A 21,936-nucleotide genomic window follows, 5' to 3' on the forward strand; every position below is an offset into this window, starting at 1 on the left:
TTTGGGGTTGGATGGGGTGTGCGGAGGACGTCCCATAGCGCTTTGATCTTTTGAAGTCTGGCGTGAAACCCGAGCGGTGGGTTTGTCTGCGAACGCTTTGACATGTCGAACTCCTGGATGTATGTCTGGTGTCCTGCAAGGAGAAAGCAGCAGCGCAGCGAGGCGAACCACGGAGGTGGATGGAGTGGTGGCAAGATCGATCTCCCTTCTCCTATCGCGGCTACCTGGCAGGAACAGAGTTCAACTCGCCCGTTCTGGAGAAGCCAAGGCGTGACCTGGACCTGGTCTGCACAGCGTTTTTGGGGCATCGAGCAAGACCGGCCATGCCGGCCGCATGCCATAGTTGCAAGTATTTCCAAGGTTCAAGCGAGTGAGGCTATCGCCTGGGTCATGGCAGCGGTCACGAATTGGTTGTTGTTGGAAGCGGCCATGATAGTCGATTCTCGAATCCGACAGGAGATGCCAGGTATACAATGGGACCACGCCTCGAACACGGTGCCGATCAACAGCCCCAGCCGATGGAACAAGCAAGCGTTGGATGTTCTCTGAGGCATGTCGCTCGGTACATGGTGGTAGACCGGAGATTTTCGGCTCCCACGGTCCAGGGTCCGTCGGGGTCGATGTCCGTCTCGAGGTCCTGTATCAGGGAAGAACGGCGCAGCGGTGACAGCGGAACCGACGGATGACGATGTCTCAGACCGGCAGACCTTTTCTAGGGCGCCGCTATTTGCTTCTGGCGGTTGCGAGGATACCTAGGTACCGGTAGTGTGCTTGCCGGTCTTGTGGAGATGACCGAGATGCTGCAGGGTCATGAAAAAGAAAGGGGAAAACCCGGCATGCCCCCCTTGCATCGGGCGATGGTTCTGCACACCGAGATCTGGAGATACCGTAGACACAATTAAGATTCTGGCAGGCCAGCCGAAGCTCGGCTCGGCAATCCAACCACGGCTCATGGCCGTCTCTTCAGTACGACATGAATGTCCTGTTGCAACTGTCCCCACACACCATTCTCCCTCCGTCCCATCGTGTTGGTGTCGTCCGTGTGCGGTTAGACAAGCACTAGACCAGCCGACGATGGTCTTGCAGTTGCAAGGATACCACCGTAGCAAGCAAGGCCTGCCCTGACACTTTGTGCTTTTCTGTGTCACTTTGTGCTCCTCCTGGGATTGTCCATTGAACCATGTTTTCTTTTTGTTCGACAGCCCCGGCCCAGCCAAGATGAGATCGGTCACACATGGAACTGTGGCCCGGCCGGCCACCCGGTTGGTAAAGCACCGTTTAGAATCCAACGTTACGATACTACAATTGCTATCGATACCACTTGGGCGTCACGGCTACGATGCGTGGTTCGTTCAAATATAGAAATCCAATACGGCGTCCATATTAATAGTTGTCAAACGGGCCTTTCCAACGTCCGAGGCAACGTTCCTCGCCGTAAGAATCCAATTCTCCCTCCAAGCGAGTAGAGTGACGTTGTGGAACCCCGCAGGCTTTCGTGGGGGGTGAGGGGAGAAAGGGAGGGGGGTTGTTGCAACTTGTAAGCCACTGATCTGGTCATATGTGAGTACTGGCCTGATGTCTGTCCCTCGACGGTTGATATGCGCCACAAGCTGAGCGGCAACCCAACAATGTCGGTTCACGCCATTGGATGTTCCTTGGAAAGGTTCCTCCCTTGGTACGGTGGGTGTTGGCGTCCTGTCATACCAGCCGCATGGTGTGCATGTTCAATGGGCAGCCCGCACCTCGCAAGGTAATCCAGAAGGAGCCCCTCAAGCGCCGTGGCGTCACAGGAAACTGGGGCTGGAGACAATTGTCGGTTAAGCGAGAGCCCAGACAGTGGTCTTACAGAGTTTTGATACAGAGTGCCTTTGGCAAACGGTGTTAAAAGGGTCGGTGGTCGGCTGGTGGTGATTTGATGAGACTAGAGACCTCTCTTATCACTGTTACATATGTTATTGATCTTCGTTGACTAGACTCATTGGCACAGTCCAGTGGATGGCGTGGTATTGACGGCTGGGCTGGAGTCGAGGTACAGGGACTGTTATTGTGAGCCGTCGAGCAAAGCTGTCGCAGGTACATATGGTCCTTGCGGGATCGTCACGTTGTAAGAGTTGCAGAGAAGGCGACTGTTGCCAAATGTGGGCTTTGGGACGCCCGTTTAGGACTGGACGACGATCACTACCTGTGTCATGCTGTTTTTGTCAACGTCTGACCGTGCTTCCCGTGTGTTGTATGCGTCCCACTTGCTGGCATCACTCTGTCAGCTGTCAGGTGTAACACCGAGGTAGTGGTGAGCATTTAAAGCCTATGACAAAAACAATGCTGCAACCATGCACGACAAGGGGGAGTTAAGGCGCCGAGGCGGTGGAAAGGTGCAGATGCCATTACTATGACAACACGCCAGGGTTGTTTATCGAAGGATACGATTGCCGCTACTGGATCACTTCGAGGGAAGACTGAATTTCGTCCGAAGCATATCATCCCTAGGGCAGTGGCTTATGGTGAGGCCTGATCGGCACGCGCATGCAGATGAACAGTTGAAGCCGCGCAATAATTGATTAGTGGATGCACCATAGGATCCTGTGAATTGCGAGAGATGGGCAAAGACGGCAGAGCGGCGTAGTTGTTGTAAGTCACGGTCAGGTACTTGGATTAAGGTACCTCCCGTTTCGGGGCCTCGCATTTGTTCCTCTGGGCATAATATACCGCACCACCACGGATGCAACATAACAGTCTGTGCACGGAATGGGTGGCTGCTGAGACCGGACCACTCCAAAATTATCGTAAACAGAGGCAAAGGTGTGTCAACCGAAATGGGGAAGAATGTGACGAGCAGACGGCTGATGTCGGGGGTGTTTCCACCAGAACGAAGGATCGGCCATGTGTCGAGAGTAACCGTCGCGGTGTGTGGTGATGACGGGGCCGTGACAGCAGATGTACAGTCGCGAGAACCATTAGTTTGGGTAGATGGACGGGTGGGCGGGTGGAGTACTTGTGCTAGGGCCCCGAAACGACAGAAGGGGGTGAGATGTGAGTCGGCTTCTGGCTTGGGGGAGGCGGACCAAAGGGGCAAGGGGGAAGAGAGAGAAGCGGCTTCATAGGGAAACCCAGACAAGATGAAGCCGGTGATAACGACGGTGATGGCTTGCCAGTCGGTCTGAGGTGTCGGCACTATCCACGTGTGTCCCCGGAACGGGCTGACGCGGTGTACTAAGCCCCAAGCAGACGACGGAACAAGACAAGTCGACACTGTAGGTAGTTGATTGGTTTCCAGGCTCGCCGATGCCTGGAACATAAGGTCGATGGAGATTGCTTGTTGCAGGTGATGGTCATTCGCGCGCTTCTGGGGTTGCAACACCTGAACTGGGGATACTTCTAGGTTGGGATATGAATGGAGTGCAAGGAGGAGCGAGCGTATGGTGTGTGCGAGGGCAGTGTGTAAGAATGGTACGTTTATTTAATCTTCTCGGCCCTTACCCTGGCCTCGAACTGAGGTCAACTTGATCATCATATGAGGTCAGCATATAGACTTCTGGGAGCAGCCTAGGGGCGACGCAGGCAACGCAAGGTACGTACCTCTCTGAAGCCGCCGATAAGGTGGGGAGTGGGGATGGGGCTCAAGGAAGGAAGCATACCAGTTACCTACCATACCGATCCTACCTGCCTAACTATAAGTTTGAGGATCACGGTTGACTGCTTAGGTAGGTAGGTAGGTATATGCCAACGTGGGTCGTACAATGTAGGTAGGTACTGTAGGTAGGTAGGGCAGGTACGGTCCGAAGTACGGAGTGCGTACATTAGGTATTGCCGTACCGGTATCCAACAAAGTACCTTAGCGAGGCACAGAGTCTAGACCATCTCAGGTACATCACTAAGGTAGCTTGGCCGTGGTCTTGAACTGGAGCTGTCTTACCTCATCCGTGACCATGGATGTGCGTCGAGCAACATTCCGGCAACTTAACAAGTGTTTAGGAAATGCCTCCATGGGTGAATCATTCAACCGAGGTAAAAGGAGGGCTGGCAACGGCGACAAGAAAGGAAGGATATAGGCGAGACGGGGTGGGGCGGGCTGTTTCCGCTTCTTACTTTCCTACCTCATGTTTTCCCGTGTCTTCGATCGTTGCCTGGCGCGCGCAAACGTGTGTTTGGTGTGTTGCATTGAGGGCCACACACACACACACAAACACACGCACACCAACACACGCACGCACAACATACGGAGGGTTAAAGAAGCATCTCGGTGAGCGCAGCCTCCCCGTCCGAGCTGATGTCCAGTCGGCTGCTGTGAGAAGCGGTAGAGCTGTGTTTACGGTTGGCCGGCCAAAGGCTCGGTTGGACTGGACTGGACTGGACTGGACCGGCGAGGCAACAGAATCTACGGGTTCCTTGCCGACCACCATATGCATCCCACCGGCAAGCAATATCTGCTGCCCCTGAACGGAGCCCACACCGAGAGAGTACCGACATCGAGTCTCATCACGGTCCGTCTCTGTTTCAACTCCTCTTGTATCCCAATATAATCAACTAGTCGAATCCTGAATGGACAAGGTGTACGACATGGGCCGAAGGGGGAAAGTGGCGCCAGACCGGGAGGACGTGGATTAAGCGAGGCAGTCAAGAAGGAGAAAACGGATAAGGATGAAGATCAACCCAGATAAGTTCCTGCATGACCGGGTCGGGTCAGGTCAGGTCGGGTAAGTCACGCAGGACCGCTTCCTGGGGCAGAAGGATAAAAGGAAGGGGAGGTGGAGGTTGGACCCCTTCCTTTTCTTCAGTCATATCTCCCCTAGCCTAGGTAGTTAGTACACATAGGCTTGGTTCTTGCCTCACATCCTAGCGCACTTACATTCGGCTCTAACTCGCATCAATGACATGCACCTGCACCCAGCTGCAACTCTGCTCAACCTCTCCACTCGGCCTCCCTTGGTCCCTCCAAAAGGGGAAGGAAGGGGAACGCAAGAAGAAAGAGAAACGTAAAAAAAATGAACATAATAGCGAAGATGAAAAAGAGAAAAAAATAAAAAATAACCCCCCCCCCTACCAAACCCAAACCCAAACCAACGATGCCTCCTTCTGCAGCCATTTAGACGCTAATGCTGCAGAGCACGTCCTCACCACTGCCACACTTTCCAGTCTTTTCTTGCATTCTTCATCCTCATGTGCAGTACGGAGTACTGCACATAATACGTACCCGCCAAATGGTCCCATGTCGACGGCCTGCGCCTGCCCACCCACATAGGTACGTCCCCGTCTGTCCATGTCGCTTCCTTGGATCTCCTGCATCGCCTGCTGACAAGATACGGAGGTCATGTCCGATGTCCGTCCCTTCACCTCAATCCTTCATCCTTCCATCGCATCATTCTGGGTCTGACACCAGGGACCCCCTCTCCTCTCTCTCTCTCTGGCTTCACCATCGTCGTCCAACCTCGCGTCCCCCATCCCCTCGCACCGTTTCGACTTCACGACTCTCCTTGCCCTTCCTTACCTAACCTCGCTTCACTTCAGTCTCTCGTCTTCTAGCGGACACCCTACCCGTACACTCGTCCCCACTGCCACGGCCACTGCCGTTGGCACCGAGCGGCGCTCTGAATGCCAATAGCGGCCTCTGCAACTCACCAATGGTAGCCAATAATTGATATACATGTGTCTTTCTGCCTACTGCCAGTACGCCCGCCAAGCTGTCTTACCCACTCGGTGTGGTAGTGCCTGCCGTGGTCCATCTCAAGACTTGACGTGTCGGACGGAACACACACACACACACACACCCAATCCTTCAACGTTCAGGGTTACCTGAGATAGCTAGCTACCTTGGTACCACGGTACGGCACGGTACCTTGACCAACTGGCTATTGGGGTCCCCAACTTCAACCTTTTTGATTCATCACTTGTTTTTTCTACTCGCATACCGATGATCCGCCGCATGTGACATGCTATATACACACTTGGCACCCCAGAAACGCTTTAGGCGAGAGAAGGGGCGAGAGTGCCCAGCCCAGCCCCCTGGGCGCCCGTTCATCTATGCCAAGACGGCTCGTACCACCTCATCGCCCGCTGCGTGACACCAAAGCACACGCAATCCAATATCGAGCATCAACCGCTGTTTCTCTCTCCTACCGCATCGCATCACGTTGTTCATGCACTTGGCCCGCGACGAACCACACATTGTCGCCATGGCATTTTTTTTTTTTTTTTAATTCTTAATAATTATCGCCGCAAGGGCACCCACCGCGGCCAACACACGGCAGTGCTTGTCCGTCCGGATACACCACCCGCACCCGACAGAAAATAAAGATGAAAAAAAGCAACTTTATCGCGATGAGCAGCCTTGTCAAATCCTGAGGTGCAGTTCGAGGTGGAGACGGAGACGGAGACGGCGACCTCATTCTCGCTGAACCAGACACGACGCCTTCTTGTCTCGGTGTGCTCCAACCAAGACACCCCGTCCGCTCTGACACTCCCGGGAGGAGAGACCGGCTTGGTCAGGTCGGTGCGCTGGCAGGGATCCCATCCAGGATGTTGCCTGAATACTCGAACAACGGCTCGTCCGTCTCATGGAGCCCGGTGCTGCCAATGGCCGCTGTGCTGTTCCACATTCGCAGCTCCCAAGCGCTCCGTGTATGCGCTGCCGAGAAGAGGCATCACGTCTCCGGCGCCCAACGTCTGTTCTCAAAGCTCGCGAAGCCCAACCGTGTCACAACAGCGGCCACCGTTTTCCTGCCTTCTAGCCTTTCCACGAGAGACTTTTCAGACCGGACGCTATACGCGAACGGACGGACGGCGGGCGTCAGCAACCGTCATCCCCCCCCCCCTCCCTTCCCTCCCCCTCTGCTCCGTCAATTGTCTGCCGAACCGTCCAACCAGCGAGAGTCCTCGGGACACTTGTTTGCGTCGTACTGCGCACACGGGAGGGAGAGGAGCAGCAAGACCTTTTTCTTTTCTTTTCTTTTCCGTTCTTTTCTTTTCTTTTTTCGATGTCGATTCGAGGGGTGTCGTCTAGAGAGAGAGGGAGAGAGAGAGAACAAATTATTCCAATAAATAAAAACCAAAAGAGATCGCTTCCCCCCCGTCATCTTACCTCGTCAAAACGACAATAACCTCCTGCAAATCGTTTTTATTATTATTTTAATCATTTTACTCTCTCCCTCGCCTCTTTCCTTCTTTCTTTGCATATGCTGGACTGACCTGAGCGAGCAACCTGTAGACGACCAGACCGGCCAGCTCTTGGTCGCTCGACCCCCTCTGACCTCTGAGTCCGTCCCTCGAGTATGCTATCAGCGCACCCAAAATCTCAGCACAGGGCGTGGCGATAGTAGATTTACCTTGCAGATGCCACGAGGTGTGCAGTTATGACCAGGGGTCCAGATACCTCCCTCCTCCATGTATACCTCTTGGTCACCATGCCCCCGTCCACTGTCAAAGCCCTCCATCGCCTGATTGGGGAGGGGAATCTAGCACTTGCGCCCACTGTCACAGACCTGGACCTTGCGAGGCGGAGAGCACCTCAACCCTGGACCTCGTCGTCTGTCCGTCCGTCCGTCCATCCTAACGACCGGGTTTTTGTTTTATTCTTTTTTTTTTTCCCTCTCTCTTTTCTTTCCTCGATGCAAGCCCTTCCGTCATGGCTCAGACATGGACAGGGTAGCTCAAATCCGTTCACAGTTTGCTCAAAACCAATGCTTTTGCGCCTTGCTTCTCCATTCCCTTCCAGGTACATACCCTACCGACCGTACGCCCTGGCCCTGCTTCTCGTCTCACCCGTATATATTCCATCCGGCCTTGACCCCACCATGCGCATGCTTTTTGCAACAACAGCCTCTGCTGTCTAAGTACAAAGAGCCGCCGTGTCCTCTGACCTCTGATGCCTCCTCAACTTCGCCATACTCTCTCCGCCATCCGCTTGCCACGCCTGTCATCTCTTCTCCCTTCTTCCGTCTGTTCAACTTCGGACCTTTGAGACCGAGTCCCTCCAGGCCCAGCACATCTCTCACCATCACGCTGTATACATATAGGACCAGAGAGGAACATTCCCCATCGCCTTCCGCGGCCAGCCAGACCTCGTACAACATTCACCACTGTCACTTTCATCTCGTCCACCTCTTGCACGCACAGCACGCACATCTTTTCCCCGCCCAACACACCTGTCCTACACGCACCTCCCCCGGACGCTCACGGCAGCACCCCAACAACTGGCGCTAGACTCCGGCTTCTCACTCCCAGGTTGAGGCATCAACGTACTCGTGGCGCAACAGTCTTTTTTCCCCCCCCAACCAGCCGCCCAAGATGTGTGAATATACCAAGAACTACTACATATACACGTCATGCATCGACCCTGGCGCCCACTTCTTCAGGACCTCGATGGACGGCAACAGGAGCCGGGCCTGCTGCAACGGGCCCCACGAGCGATACATAGTCGTTCCTGGCCACTGCCCCCTTTGCAGCGGCTAAGCCGGGCTCCATCTCGGCGAAATAGCATCAAGGTGTCCTCTGGCTTTGGTCTCTCAGACCCGGCACGTGACAACCGGCTATCATGCGATCCGACGCAGCTGCCATGTCCGCCCTGCTACGACAGGACACTGCCCCGGGAGGAACGGTCGGCGCTCTGGCCATTCAACCGGATTCACTCGATCGAGTATCATTCTGTTCACACGATGAAAACGACAAAGGCGTTGAACCGTCAAGGGGGGCTGACTGTGGCTGTCCATTTGGATAGACGTTACGGTTGTATTCGGGAGGGGGTGGTGTTCGAGAAAGGAAGAGAGACAGCAACTGGGCCACCAGCCGGGGTGGGGGGGGTGACCATGGGTCCTTGGACGGGTGATGCAACGACGGCCGCATTCCACGACGCACCGCATCCCACGGAGAGGGGAGGATGATACCGTCACACCTGCCTTATGGGGGGGCCCAGTCTATAACAACCAGCTCCCTCTTTTCTCGACAACACGGCGGCCATATCTTGACTCGACACGGAAGCACACGTATCCGGAGGGGAAAGGGTGAGAAAAAGCAAAAAAGCACACAGCAAGCGAGCAAAGCGTTGTTGCATCTTTTCCTTTTTTTGTTGTCTCTTTTTTTTTCTTTTCTTTTTTCTTCTTCGGTTTTTGGTTTTCGGGAGGAAGGGAAAAGGGGGTTTGGTCTTTTCCCACTCCTCCTCCTTCATACCTCTACCCAATCTCGTCCATTCCATCGGAAGGGTGAGTGGGGGTTTCTTCGCGCCAGCATAGCAAAGCACATTTGTGTTTGTGCGCACGTGTATATGTGCGCCTGTCTCTCTGTAGGTGCGTCTGTCTGTACTGGTATTGGAATCGGGGCCGGTAAAGCTATTTATGGGCGTTTAACAAACAAAGGCATTGGGAAACGGCGCAAAAGCAAAAAAGGAGGGGGTGGACGAAGTCCTCTATGACGGCCGCGGCCGCTGATATACACTCGCCGCCGGTGGTGCCTCTTCTTCATTATCATATTCATCCTCTAAAATAAAGCTATCAAATGAGAACCAGTTCTACGCTACTATTATGCAATCCACGACAGGGTGACAACCTCAATTCCCGACTTTTCAAGCCGACGACTCGTCGCCAGTGTGCAATGCTCGACATCGATTCGTCTGCCCACACCGACTTCGTCCGTATATGATTCTCCAACTGAAGAGCCAAGGTGAGATTTGATCTTCACTGCCTTTCTCTCTTTTTCTTGCCCCCCCCCTCCTGCCGATGTCGTCTTCCTTTCTCCCATGGCCGATATTGTACCAGTGCGGGGCGCCCGCCCGCCCGCCCGCCCGCGCACGCATGTATGTGTGTGTGTGTTGGTTGCAGTTGGCCAAGGCCAGCGGGCGCAGGCGCATGTATGTTTCCCCCTTTTTTTTTGCCTATATGCAGGTAATGCGTATTGCATCCCGCCCCGTCCGCTAACTGGGGGATGAGAAGAACCAGCAAACCAACCGGTGCCGGGCCTTTCGGGTGAGTGACCGCTTACTCGAGTTGCCTCTCTCGGAGAATGCTCCGGTCGTTGCTTCGCTGGGCAGGGGAGGGTGCGGGGCGAAGCCGGCCCTTCGGCATGGTGTTTGCTTACTGGGAACCCGGATGGCTACGAGGCACGGTATCGCGAGAGAGGGGCCGCTGCTTGTGTTATTGGGGTGTGACTGTGACTGTGACTGTGACTGTGTATGTGTGTGCGCGCGCGCGTACCCACAAAGAACGGTGCGGTCCAGATGCAACATAGCCAAATGTGCCCACGCCCAGGAAGAGAGAGAGAGAGAGAAGAGGAGGGGAGGAGGGTGGTAAGGCAATAGCAGAGCCGCCATATACCCCCCTCAACCTTTTCTTCCTCCTCTATAACCTTCGTCTGCATCTTCAGACAGGGCGGTCTCTTGCTCGCCTCAGGTTCCATGGCTGTTTTAAGTCCCTCTCGCTTCCGGCCATTGGCATAGCAAAACCCTCGACCTCGCCCTTATCCTGCACTTCCACCTGCTTTCTTTTTCCCTGGGTCTGCAGACCGGGTCGCGAAGGGCTGCGCGAGCTATTGACCTTGACCACCCTAGCTTCGCCTTTGGCCAAGACGAGGAAGCTGATTCGAGGAACCATCGAATGGGTGGGCGTACTGCGCTCTGGTACTCCGTATATATCTCGTCAGTCATACCTATAGCTCATGTGGGGGAAGCAGCACACATCTTTTAAGGGTTGGCAGCTTTGGGATATAAGCGCTAGCCCCGATGGAGGGAGGCAATGCGCATGTCATCCTGGGCGTTCAGCAGGAGATGAGAAGCCGAGCTCTCAAGAGGCACACCATCCAACTTCTGGCAAGCTACTTGCGTCTTCCGTCCTAGCAGCCTCTCGTGCATGTCAGCTAAGCCTTGCAGCCATATGCACATCGTGACAGCAGACCTGCAACGTGCGACATGCTCTGTTCCGCATGCTATAAGGCGCAGCTTTCCTTCGCTACCACTCGGTTGACAAGAAAGATGGCTGCTTTTCCTTGCCACTGCCTTATGGCAACATGCCATCTTTTTTTTTTGTCACCTGAATGGCTACCAACTGGCTTGTTAAGAGGCCGTTCAAAGGTGTCGCGCCCTGGTTGCCTGGCGTGCTTTTTTGGTCAATGATCTTCGCTCGTCTACACTGATCTGTCGAATCACCCCTGACCCCGAGAGAGGGGCAACGGGAAAGGCAATCGTTTCGTACTAGATCCCCTCGTGAGCACTCGAATGGCTGGCCCTCGAGATACGTACTACATATCGCTGCTGCAAGGATATCTAACCCAGAGCAGGCTTCTGATGCTGTGGTGGCCGCGTAGCCCAGGGGTCATGCGATAGGGCCACGGTTGAGGCCGAGAATCGCGGGCCTTGACGGAGACAGGACGTGATGAGGCGCCTGCACTGTTTGTGTTGTGCCACACGTGGCTGGAGCGTCGGGCTTGCCCATTGCGGAGAACCGCGCCACAGCTCAATACGACGACACATCTGTTAAATGTGGTAGCGAATCCTGAGATTACCTCAGAAGTCACAGACTGTTCGGTCTCTCCTCCTTTGCCGAGCCTCGCCACGTCCGCAAGTTGGCTTATGAAAGTCCAACCGAGTTTTCACGCGGGAAGACGCTGGACAACCTAACCACACCGAGTCATACATGCCCTCTCCCTAGCTCAGCAACTGCGGCTCGGTGATCCGAATGGGTAGGCGGATGTCGCGAGATACTGCTTCTCAAAGCCGAGGGCATGATGCCGGTATCGTGGCACTATTGGCCGGCTTGGCTTTGGTACTAGTTGCCAATCGTAGGCGGGGACATGTTACGAGGGGCGCTCCCGAGATTCCCATGCTAATAAACGGCCGCCTATTGGATCCGACTCCGCTGAGAAGCGCGCATCCACAAGGCTTTTCTCCATGCTTAGTTGACGTTACAACGGTCCAAGGCGTGTTAGCGGATTAAGCCGCTGTCAGTCCTCACTCCCCCTCTCTCTTTCGGCCGCTCCATGCCTGCCGTTCGGGGCCGAAAGAGCGGCCAACAGCATTGTCCTCAGGGGAGGGAGCCAAGATCCAAAAGTGAGCGCCGTTTCCGGCTCCGCTCACGCGCGAGGTCGCATTGCCAATACGGCAAGGATCTGGCACATGTAATTCAACGCCCGCCGCCATGCTGTACACATCTACCCGACCATGGGATTTTGCGATCGTCCCGCGACCCCTGGGCCCATCTTTGACCGCTACCCACGGCGACGATGTGCTAAGGTTTCCGTCCACCCCCGAATAGTGGTGGCCGAGGGCAAATGTTGGTTGCACGTTGGAGGCCCTGATTGCGCGGCGCCCAGGCCCGGGATGTGTCTCGTGTGTTGATGCTACCGCCTCGACCGAAATCAAGGGGGGACCGGGAGTGCAGTAGGTTCGTACCTTGGTGAGGCCGTCCGTCGTTGTTTGCAATTTTATCGTTTTGCCTTCGGTAGTGACCCTTGCTGTTCGCTTTGGCCTTTTTGGCGGGGAAGACTGAATTGATATTGACAGCTTCTTCCCCCTCCTCTCCCCAAAATTCGCCAATTAGCCCTGGAGGTTGGAACTGGGGTAGGTTGTTGACCCAATTTTGGATCGTCTCCGCCTCATTATTCCCTCGTCCTGGGACAAACGGTCCATGACGGTACACCGTACTCCCCACAGAGCCGCTGGTTGTAAAGGGTCGGCGAGTCAGGCGGTTAATGTCGGGTCGGGCGCTTTGTGCCTCCTTGTTGCAGATGGGTAACACTCTGGATCTTGCTGACGGCTAGTCAATGGGACTGCGGCTGTGCCGACGAGTTCCTCATGTGTCGTCGGCGGAGCGCGGGCTCCCGGACCCGAGAAGCCGAACTCGTCGTGTTCATGGAGCACGGGGCGAACCCGTACATTGCAGCATACCAAAGTTGGTATATTATACTGCGTATGTGCGGTGTGCGGTATGGACTTCAGGAAACGGCCGCTGGCAGCTGTGGATGTATCAAGGAGCCCATGCCCCAGAATCGACCCTTAACTCCACTTTGCACTTGAATATGACGAGACACGAGTATCATCGGTACCGGGAGAAACAAAAGCAAGCTTCTGGAGCTAGGGTTTATCCATGGTCAGCAAATTCTTACCGAGAACCAGGGACGTGGGTACCATTTCTTGGGTCGGATTACATGTTTGGGTTAGTCTACACTGTCCTAAACGATATGTAAATTTCCGCTTTGTCGCGACGATATTCCAAAAATGACAGGAGATCTGTCATGTTCGGCCGCCGATCGATGAAGCGGAGCAGCGCTAGTGGATGTGATGACTTACGTAGGTAGTAGATCGATTCGGGGCGGCTGTGGGGGCCTTTGGAACCAAGGGACTAACGGAATGCCCCTGGCCCTGGCCGTTAGAGGTCTTTTGGTCCATGTTAGGTAGGCGTCAAGCAACGGGTTCTTTTTTTATCTGTTGTGCCACGGCCATGTCTTGCCGGCGTCGTGATGCTTGAAAGTGCTATGTTGCAGTGAAGTTTTGGGCTTGGCGAATGGGAACCGGACTCTTGGAAGGTCATCAGTGGGACCGGGAATGTTCCGGCTGTCTTGTCCTGATCGTAGGTCTGGCATGTCAGACATGATACTGGTCTGTCGCCTTTACCTTCCTTTTTTGGTTTTTGTCATGTTGCTTTTCAATTTTTCTGCCGAGGCAAGAGTGGTAGAACTCTCAGGTCAATACAGCTGCATGGCACCTACCTACCTACCTAGGTAGTGAACCAAGGTAGGTAGGTACTTCCCAATTGTGAACGACAAAGGGGGGTAGCAGGTACCTAGGTAGGTACCTAGGCTCGATACCATTTCGCGCAGATGAGACAAGCTGACGCCGTCTCTCTGCTCTCTCTCTCTCTCTCTCTCTCTCCGCCTGATACGTACCTGCTGTTTTCTCTAGAGTTTCTCACAAATTGTTACACCAGCGGAACGATAAAGTACACGAAGCAGGAACGCCAGAGGTGGCAGTAGCAGTTGCGCCAGCGGTGAAGACAGCGACTGGGGTACGAATGGAAGAGTCGAAAGCGGTACCGGCTTCCTCTCTAATGTCCTGGGCTCCCTGCCCGCAGTCTTGTCTCCTCTCCAGAGCTCTATCAACAAAGACAAGAAAGCACCATCGCCGTCGGTTATTTTCTCTGTAGCCGGAGAAGCTGTTCCGGCTCTTTCGTCCAACATGGAGACGTCTTCGGGAAGCCCGTACCTGGGTTCAAATACAATCCGCTTGTGGATCTGCCAAGGGCGTATCCTACCGAGCCATGGTCAGCACCCCCGTGGTACCCGTCATATTGTCTGTCGTTAACCTCTGGCTGTACACCTTGGTTTCTCGCCATGATTCGTCCACAGGTCCAAGATGAGGTACTCGCAGCACCTGCTACCCCATCAGAAGTCCGTCTTCAGAGCATCGTCATCCTCTCGGTAGCGGTCATATCTCTGGTCGGTGCAGCATGGATCGTGGCCAGCTACGCGGTAAGCCCTGCGGCTGCTTCCACGCCGACCTGTACTGACGATCACCTCAGATATTCCCCCACCTTCGCTCATTTCGCCACCGTCTCATCACTGGGCTTGCCATCAGTGACGCGCATATGGCGCTCAATTTCCTATGCTCGACGGCAATGAACGTACAAGGCAACTTCATAGGCGCTCCCAGAAACGTTAGCTTCTGCAGCTTCAACGGTTTCATGACGCAGGTCTTTGTTATCCAGACCGATTATTGGGTTCTGACTATCGCCGTCTGCACCTACTTCATCTTGGCTGGTCACAAGACCCAGTCCACCTGGGTTCAGGATCATGAACTCGTTATCTGGGCATTGCCCTGGATTTTCTCGGTTCTCTGGGCCTTCGTTGGTCTCGGCGCCGTTGGTTATGGGGACATTGGTGCCTGTGAGCCATGTCTTGTCACATCCAGTCCCGCCCTTGCCCGAGTCCTGACGGGTTGATAGGGTGTTGGTTCACCTCAGATACCGTCCGTCTACTCGTGAACTTCATTCCTCGATGTGAGTCTAGGACGTAGGCGATTATGCTTTTGGCAGATAACTGAGCTTCGTTGTCGTAGGGGTCATCATAGTCATTATGTTTGTCATGTATGCACACCTGTCGTTCGTTCTTTATAAAGCACATATTCGGCTAGGCTCGATCCAGGAACCTTCCCCTGGCCACCCTGAGTCCGCACTTACAACTGAGGAGGGAAGTCGGATGACAAGCATTCACGAAGGGGCCGAAAGTCGTTCAGCAGTTTCAGTCCGAAGGCTCAAGAGGGTTAGATTAGCTTACACCCTTAACATATGAGACTGACCTAAAGCTTTACAGGTTGCACGGCTTATGCTTCTTTACCCCCTAGCTTATGCAATCATCTGGTCTCTGCCAACCGCGATCCGAGTATATCAAGCGACAGAGGACAAGCCGGCAGCTTTTGCGCTGCAGACGATCGACAAGGCCGCCGTCGTCATCCAGGGTTTAGTAGATGCCCTCATCTACGGCGTGAACGAGACGACACTCGTAAGCTGGCGTACGCGGTGGCTCCGCCAGGGATATCCAGTCCTTCAGAGAACAAACTCCCACGGCGAGCACGGTTCAGCAACAGACGTCAACAGGGGAATGTTCTGTCAGCCACACAACAGAAGAGGACTTGAGGCTACTATGTCAACTTTGACAGGACCATCGGAACTGGAAATGGATGACACTTCGAGGCCCAATGAGTTGAGGGACTTGAGGCCCTAGACTGCCTGGATGGGCGGCCAAGACACTTCTATCGGAGACCCTATAATTACATGTGCGGGCGGGAAACCAGACACAGCTATTGAATAGGCACCATGGAATTCACGGTGAGGTGGCGTGAAGAGTTATTGACCGGAAGAAACAATATGTCCATGGTTAGGAGTGATGCAGTGTTTCCCGCGCGGGTCGCACTTGGCCTAGTGCAGATTGCAAACGTAACATATTGAATAAGTCTTTTTTCGTCGCTTCTCGAATTAACACGCCATCGTCTAGTAAATGCGGTAAAGTCACGCCCTAGGCCACTAGGACTCGGATAGGCTTAGATTGGTATCGACACCTCATTACTAGCCCATGCCGGTAAGGGTTCTCATCCCACACGTTCTTCGCTACTCGTCATCCCCGCAAACCCTGAGGCCCGTTCTTCCATAACATCCTCGTTTAGTGCTTGCGGCCGGCAACCTCCTCGGCGGCAGAAGCGGCAGGGACATCCTTGGCGACATTAGGCTTCTTGACCATGCGCAGGCCGCCAACGAGCATGATTAGGCCCTGGACGCCCAGGATGACGACCAACGTCACAAGAGCGCCGATGACACCGGCCACGGGAGCCGAGATACCGCCGCCACCGGCACCGGAGCTCGAACCGTTCGAGTCGGCGCTGCCGTCCAGACCCAGCGCCGCGGCGCAGGTGCCGGTGGAGTTTCCGCAAGCCGTACACCAAGACTTGGTGTCTTCGACGGCGAACTGGCGCATCTCGTCAACGAAGGTGGCCCAAGGCAGGACGATCTCGGCGCGACCAAAGAGCGGGTACGCCGTCAGGGGGCTGGCGCCGGCGGAGCCGTTGGCGAAGCGAAAGCGCACCGAGATCTCGTCGGCAGCGGGGCTGGCCGACGTGGCGTTGGTGACGAGCTCAAAGACCATGGACGAGGCGTAGTCGACGATGGCCTTGAAGTCCTCCGACACCCTGTGCATCTGCGCGAGGCCGAAGAAGGAGGAGAAGACGCCGTACGCGCCGAACTGGACGTTGGCCTTGACGGCGCCGCCGTGGAGCGTCGCGTTGAGGCCCTGGAGGACCTGGCCAGCGAGTACCTTGCCGGCGATGGCGCGGATGGGGTCGCTCTCGTTGAAGGCGAGGTTCCACTCGTGGATGTTGGCGTAGTCCGTCAGCGTACGGACGGCGGCGTCGGTGAGCAGGTCTGCGGCGGGGATGCTCTCGTTGTGGATGATGGCAACGTTGACCAGGTCGAAGATTGTGTAGGCGTTGGCGAACGACGCGGCCTCGTCGTCAAAGGTGCCGTTGATGACGGGCAGCAGGCCCCGGTAGAAGGCGCGGGACTCGGCCTCGAGAGCGGCGTACTCGGGCGAGGAGAAGTAGTTATTAGAGCTGACGACGGCCTTGCCGCACCCGCTGCCGCCCTGCAGCCACTCGCTGCTCTCGGCATTCGCGCTGGTCGCCGCAGCTCCTGTGGCCACGGAGTTGACGGGGACGTACTGGTAGCCGCCCAGGGGCGCCTCGACGCGGGACCCGTTGGCGAGGGCATCGGCGGTGCCGGAGGGCGGATAGAAGCCCTGGAGGAAGGCGTAGGCCGATGACTGCAGGACGACGTCGCTGGGGGAGGTGACGGCGAGCTGCTCGGGGCGGACGTCGTCGGCGCTGATGGAGCTGATCTGGGCCGTGGCGTTGTCACGGACGTACCGTTCACCGTAATGCAGCCCGGAGGTGTAGACCTCGTAGGCGCCAAGGTCAGTGAAGCGGACGGGAGGCGTCTTCTTGGCGGTGCGGTCGCCGTGTCGGTGGAAGACGTAGACGCCCAGGACCGTCTCGGCGGCGGCCGGCATGATGGGGAGGCCGAGGGCCAGGAGGAGCTTAAGTTCCATCGTGGGTGGTCTTGAGGCTGGCGTTGTGGACTTTCTTTTGTAATGTCAACGCGCAGTGTTCCTTGGCCTCGTCCGTAAAGACTTCAATCTATGCCGCCTGGTTGTAGGGTGCTCCACCGGGTGGTAGACTTGTTCAAAAGCTTGGCCTTCTTTGGAGGGGTGAAGATGCAGCGACGAGTTTATATACGAGGGGGCAATGATATGCCTCACTCGGTCTAATTGCCGTTCGGGTGGGTATTGCACCGTCAATGGATCTTCATAGACACACGTCCGGCGTCTGTCGGATCGTGAAGAGCTAGCTGCGGGGACAGTGACCCCGGCTTGTTGCAGATGCCTTCGAGACCAGGAAAACGGCGGTCCGTCACGAGTACGAAGTGACCTGGCAAGATTGGTGTTGCTGCGAGAGGATTTAATCAACCCCCTCGAGAGCCCGGATGTCAACTTCCTTTTATCCTGTCACGGCCAGTCGGACTCTCGCAGCTCACGAATCGGCGAGAGCCAGATGAATGTCCGCTCTACCCGTACCACGTAGTAATCACATCTCCGTTTCCCTCCCCCTCCCCCTCTTTCCATATGCGACTTGACCCGCTGCCGGCCTCTAGAACCAGTCGAGGGGTCGCGATAAAGGAGGGGCAGGTGAAGCACTAAACCACTGCGGGTGGTGATTGGGTCAAGGCCAGGCCATGTCCTATCAAGCTATCAGGTATTATTCAGCGCAAGACCGTTACCGGGGAGGGTTTACTAGGGTTTTGGGCGGGGAGGGCAGTAGGAACCGCGATATGGGCCAGTGTCCCGGAAGCAGGGCAAACGGTTCGTGCAACCGATTGGTTGAGGCTGGCCGTCGTGATGCTCCCCACTTGAGCAGCAAGCCCCCGGCTATCGGCGACGGCTTCTCGGTCGCCAAGATACGTGAGATCCGCAAGCCCCCCCCACATGTGAGGACGGTGTTCACTGGGCTTTTCTAGCACCTTGATATTTATCCCTTAACACAAACGACATGGAACGGATAACAGCTGACCAGCCGCGATAAACGGGGATCGATGTATGGGCCACGATGCGCGGCTCCAGTTCGACTGCAAGGGCAAACACGTTATGGTTGTGCGCGATCTCGTCCCGGCTCTGAAACATACCACTAGAAGCCTCTTTGGGGGCGTTTACGCTTTACCGTTGACTCAGCAGTGTTTGTGATCGTCATGTAGATGGTTCAAGACGTCTTGCCGCAGCCGGCCTCCAGGACCCACCCTCTGCTCACTGAACTTGAAGCAGTTCTTCGTGTCACCAGACGAATACGCACTGGGCTCCTGCCTCGGTCCATCGTCCGCGTTTGCTGGGCGCCGCCGGCTAAGAACAGAAAATAGCTTCCAAATGGCTCCTTTTGACAAGCACATTGTTGCCGTGCGCCCAGGATTCACTTTCGCTGGAATGGTAACTTCGGCATAAAATGTGCCTGGCTAGCTCTCTGTTCCGAGGGCCGACTATACTTTCGAGCTCGTCCAGACATCATGTCCGCAACTTCAGCAGATGGAAGTTCTTCTTAAGGGCCCGCCAGATGCCAGAAGACACCTGAAGGCAACAGGAGCTGACACATTATAATGAAGTGGTATTCTCCGCACTCTGAGTATCTTACAGGCAGGGCAGGTCGGCAATCACTGCCCGTGAGATATTGACTTACGGTCTCGGTCCTTGTTCTGTACCCATGGGCTCTTCAAAGCATTCCCATGGGCCTCCAAAAACAAGCTCACCGGTCTACAGCTTGGAATCCTTGCGTCCGCTCTTGACGTTCTTCGAGAACTCTCCCTTCAGGAGGAAGTCTGGGTATTGCATGTTTTCGTCAGTTCCCACTGCCAGCGCGCCTCCCCGTCTCCAGGCGCCGCCGTCAACAGGGATCGCCTGGCCGTTGACGAAGTTGCCGGCGTCGCTAAACAGATAGACCGTGGCGTCGGCAATGTCTCGGATAACGCCCCAGCGACCCTGGGGCACCAAAGCGTCGGCCTTTGACTGGTCCTGCTTGCTGCTGGCCAACCGCTGCATACCCTCCGTGTCCTTGATCGGACCCGGGGCAATGACATTGCTCGTGACTCCAAAGGGGCCGTACTCCAATGTCACCGAGGCCATGAGGGCGTCGACAGCGGCCTTGGCAGCTGACACATGGGCCTGTAGCGGCATACCCGTCCAGTGGAAGGTTGCCGAGACGAAGATGATGCGACCGCCTGTCCGGCCGTTGTTGCTAGGTGTAGGGTTCTTCTTTGCCGACTCGACCAGGTAAGGAATGGTGGCCTTGATGGTGTTGAAAGTGCCCAGGACGTCAATATCAATAACGGCCTTGAAGGCGTTGGGGCTCATGCCGGACAGAGGTGCAACGAAGTTACCAGCGGCGCCCGCACTGTTGGGCGTTAGTTTCGAGAAGACGCCATCTACATCGGTGACCTACATGACAAAGTCGATGCCACCGAGCTCCTTGGCACATCTGTCTGCGGCATCTTGCAGGCTCTGGGGCTAGTAGGAACAGGTCAGATTTGGCATCTTTTAACGCATGTGGCTCCGAGTGATTGATTGATTGATGTATACATACATTTCTCACATCACAAGCACCAATGCCGATGACCTTGGCGCCGGGCCTGGCAGTAGCCAGGTCCTTGGCCATGGCCTCTGTCTTTTCGACGTTGCGGCCGATGATACAAGCGTTTGCTCCGAGACGGACGAGGGCCCGGGTTTGGGCGCTGCAAATACTGCCAGCGCCGCCGGTAACAAAGGCGACTCTATCATCTGTCATGGATCGGTTAATCTGGAGGCCAGATGCAAAGAACCCCGGGCAACTCACTGAAGATTCCATCCTTCCACACCGGACTCAGGTACTCAGACTCGGGGACAGGCATGTTCTTAGAGCGTAGGTACGAAAGATGTACAGAGGCAATGAGTGGCTGGTATCACAATGCGGAGGAGGGATATGATGACGGGTGGAGAGGCGGATATCTTCTACGAGATGAAGGCAGCGAATGGAACGTACGAAGTCGGACGATGGGGGAATACTGATGAGTCCGCTGGCTACACAGAGATCGGAGAGTTTAGGCGATCAAATGTAACACGACAAGAGGAGACTAAACAAAGTCCGGTCGGTGCGATGCTTGGGTTTGACATGCAACGGCGACGGCAGTGCGCAGCTCCAGATGGCAGCGGTAGTGCTTCGTAGCGCGACGGACCTCGGCAAGGGCAGGTTGCAGGTGGGGCCTTCCGCGGTACGGCGTGTTGCGTGATTAGTGATTCACATGCTGAGTCATCGCTTGCACGGACCTCGAAGACGGACGAGAAGTCAGTCTCGGCCGACCAGCAAAGGGTTGCATCTTCAGTCCATCTGACTCGCTCGGGGATTACTGCTCCCCAGAGGAGACAATGACCTCCGTCTTCCCGCCGACACCTTTCCCAATCGCTCCTAGCGCTCGCTATCGAATGGCCCTAGGTACCTTGCCGTTCCAACGCTAATTGCTCCATGTTTCTCAGCAAGTTGATCCATCAGCTGCAGGTCACACATCACCAGGTGTTCAGAAAGATGCGCGCGTAGCATGCTACCGTTGGAACGTTCAGACCCAAACATTACCCTTGACCTCGCTGCGTCTCTGCGGCCAACGTGCATGATGACTTTTGGCTAGAGAGGGGTAAAGGACCACATTCCACAAGGATAAATGGTTCGCGGCCTCGAATTCTTGCCCTATCTCAGTTTCCTTCGTCGTGACGTGGACCACGTGCCGAGATGACCAACTGAGCATGGCAATATACAAAGCGCCCAACATGCAGCGCAAAGAACGACGTCCACGCCGACAATAGCCCGATCATCGTCGTGGCTGATAATGTAACGAGCATCTCTAACAAACTCCTCCCCAGTTCGCCGATGACATCGCCGGCAGCTCATCTGCTAGGGCATCGGTACATACAGATGCATCATATCTTTGCCACTGAACCTCGAACAACTACTGACCTTTCTCTCCAAGAGCATCGCTTCCTCAACTACAAGTACGGCCAGCTCTTTTCTTCACCACCGCATTGGGAATGGCGGAACCTACCACAAGTACAAGGATGACAGTAAATCTCCCAGCAGCACCAATCGTTGCGGGCCGAAGCTTGCGGGACTAGAATACAGCTACTCCAACGACGAGAAGGAAAATTGTAGACTAGGTATGCTGTACCGAATTTGATGAAGTACACCCCGATGCAGAGGTGAGGCGACCACGTTGGACAACAGGAGCAGATGCTAGCTTGGGTGGCACAGGTGGTTGGCGTGGGTCTCTCGCCAGTCCAGTCCAGACAACATTGTGCTACTCCTGTCAATGTATTCTCGAGACAGCAAAGCTAGCTTCTCTTCGGCTTTCCGCCCAA

The 21,936-nt window shown here is 55.4% G+C and overlaps 6 protein-coding genes across 6 annotated transcripts; 2 read left to right on the forward strand and 4 right to left on the reverse strand.

Moving 5' to 3' along the window:
* Positions 1 to 2,440: 2,440 nt before the first annotated feature.
* On the reverse strand, positions 2,441 to 3,295 carry LY79DRAFT_576310 (uncharacterized protein; the record flags this gene model as incomplete). Its single annotated transcript, XM_060559785.1, has 1 exon — positions 2,441 to 3,295. One exon carries the CDS (start codon positions 3,293 to 3,295, stop codon positions 2,441 to 2,443), a length of 855 nt encoding a protein of 284 aa, XP_060418724.1.
* A 3,062-nt stretch (positions 3,296 to 6,357) lies between these two features.
* Positions 6,358 to 7,332, forward strand: LY79DRAFT_324656 (uncharacterized protein). The gene has a single exon (XM_060552438.1). It carries the CDS (start codon positions 6,514 to 6,516, stop codon positions 7,033 to 7,035), a length of 522 nt encoding a protein of 173 aa, XP_060418725.1. The 5' UTR covers positions 6,358 to 6,513; the 3' UTR covers positions 7,036 to 7,332.
* Positions 7,333 to 11,546: 4,214 nt separating this feature from the next.
* LY79DRAFT_576311 (uncharacterized protein) lies at positions 11,547 to 13,363 on the reverse strand (the record flags this gene model as incomplete). The annotated part of the gene is made up of 5 exons (XM_060559786.1): positions 11,547 to 11,592; positions 11,931 to 12,084; positions 12,368 to 12,731; positions 13,081 to 13,107; positions 13,265 to 13,363. The coding sequence occupies 5 exons, from the start codon at positions 13,361 to 13,363 to the stop codon at positions 11,547 to 11,549; spliced, it is 690 nt and encodes a 229-aa protein (XP_060418726.1).
* A 639-nt stretch (positions 13,364 to 14,002) lies between these two features.
* On the forward strand, positions 14,003 to 15,911 carry LY79DRAFT_324723 (G protein-coupled glucose receptor regulating Gpa2-domain-containing protein). Its single transcript, XM_060552439.1, has 5 exons — positions 14,003 to 14,442; positions 14,493 to 14,856; positions 14,916 to 14,969; positions 15,029 to 15,231; positions 15,283 to 15,911. Exons 1-5 carry the CDS (start codon positions 14,305 to 14,307, stop codon positions 15,691 to 15,693), a joined length of 1,170 nt encoding a protein of 389 aa, XP_060418727.1. The 5' UTR covers positions 14,003 to 14,304; the 3' UTR covers positions 15,694 to 15,911.
* Positions 15,912 to 16,128: 217 nt separating this feature from the next.
* Positions 16,129 to 17,565, reverse strand: LY79DRAFT_507144 (histidine acid phosphatase; the record flags this gene model as incomplete). The annotated part of the gene is made up of 1 exon (XM_060553795.1): positions 16,129 to 17,565. One exon carries the CDS (start codon positions 17,563 to 17,565, stop codon positions 16,129 to 16,131), a length of 1,437 nt encoding a protein of 478 aa, XP_060418728.1.
* Positions 17,566 to 18,980: 1,415 nt separating this feature from the next.
* LY79DRAFT_539828 (short chain dehydrogenase) lies at positions 18,981 to 20,776 on the reverse strand. Its single transcript, XM_060556834.1, has 4 exons — positions 20,387 to 20,776; positions 20,138 to 20,331; positions 19,997 to 20,061; positions 18,981 to 19,948 (listed from the first exon to the last, which is right to left on the reverse strand). Exons 1-4 carry the CDS (start codon positions 20,439 to 20,441, stop codon positions 19,312 to 19,314), a joined length of 951 nt encoding a protein of 316 aa, XP_060418729.1. The 5' UTR covers positions 20,442 to 20,776; the 3' UTR covers positions 18,981 to 19,311.
* Between the last annotated feature and the right edge of the window lie 1,160 nt (positions 20,777 to 21,936).

Source organism: Colletotrichum navitas (genome assembly GCF_030913465.1).
Source record: "Colletotrichum navitas strain CBS 125086 chromosome Unknown LY79scaffold_6, whole genome shotgun sequence".
Classification (NCBI taxonomy): Eukaryota; Fungi; Ascomycota; class Sordariomycetes; order Glomerellales; family Glomerellaceae; genus Colletotrichum; species Colletotrichum navitas.

What these genes read in the sequence shown, in the direction of transcription:
- LY79DRAFT_324656 (XM_060552438.1), top strand. Translation starts at nt 6,514, where the DNA reads ATGTTGCCTGAATACTCGAACAACGGCTCGTCCGTCTCATGGAGCCCG.
- LY79DRAFT_324723 (XM_060552439.1), top strand. Translation starts at nt 14,305, where the DNA reads ATGATTCGTCCACAGGTCCAAGATGAGGTACTCGCAGCACCTGCTACC. An exon ending in GGATCGTGGCCAGCTACGCG is followed by an intron (nt 14,443 to 14,492) that starts GTAAGCCCTGCG and finishes CGATCACCTCAG; the next exon opens with ATATTCCCCCACCTTCGCTC. An exon ending in CAGTCCGAAGGCTCAAGAGG is followed by an intron (nt 15,232 to 15,282) that starts GTTAGATTAGCT and finishes AAAGCTTTACAG; the next exon opens with GTTGCACGGCTTATGCTTCT.
- LY79DRAFT_539828 (XM_060556834.1), bottom strand. Translation starts at nt 20,441, where the DNA reads ATGCCTGTCCCCGAGTCTGAGTACCTGAGTCCGGTGTGGAAGGATGGA. An exon ending in GTGGAAGGATGGAATCTTCA is followed by an intron (nt 20,332 to 20,386) that starts GTGAGTTGCCCG and finishes GATCCATGACAG; the next exon opens with ATGATAGAGTCGCCTTTGTT. An exon ending in GTGCTTGTGATGTGAGAAAT is followed by an intron (nt 20,062 to 20,137) that starts GTATGTATACAT and finishes TGTTCCTACTAG; the next exon opens with CCCCAGAGCCTGCAAGATGC.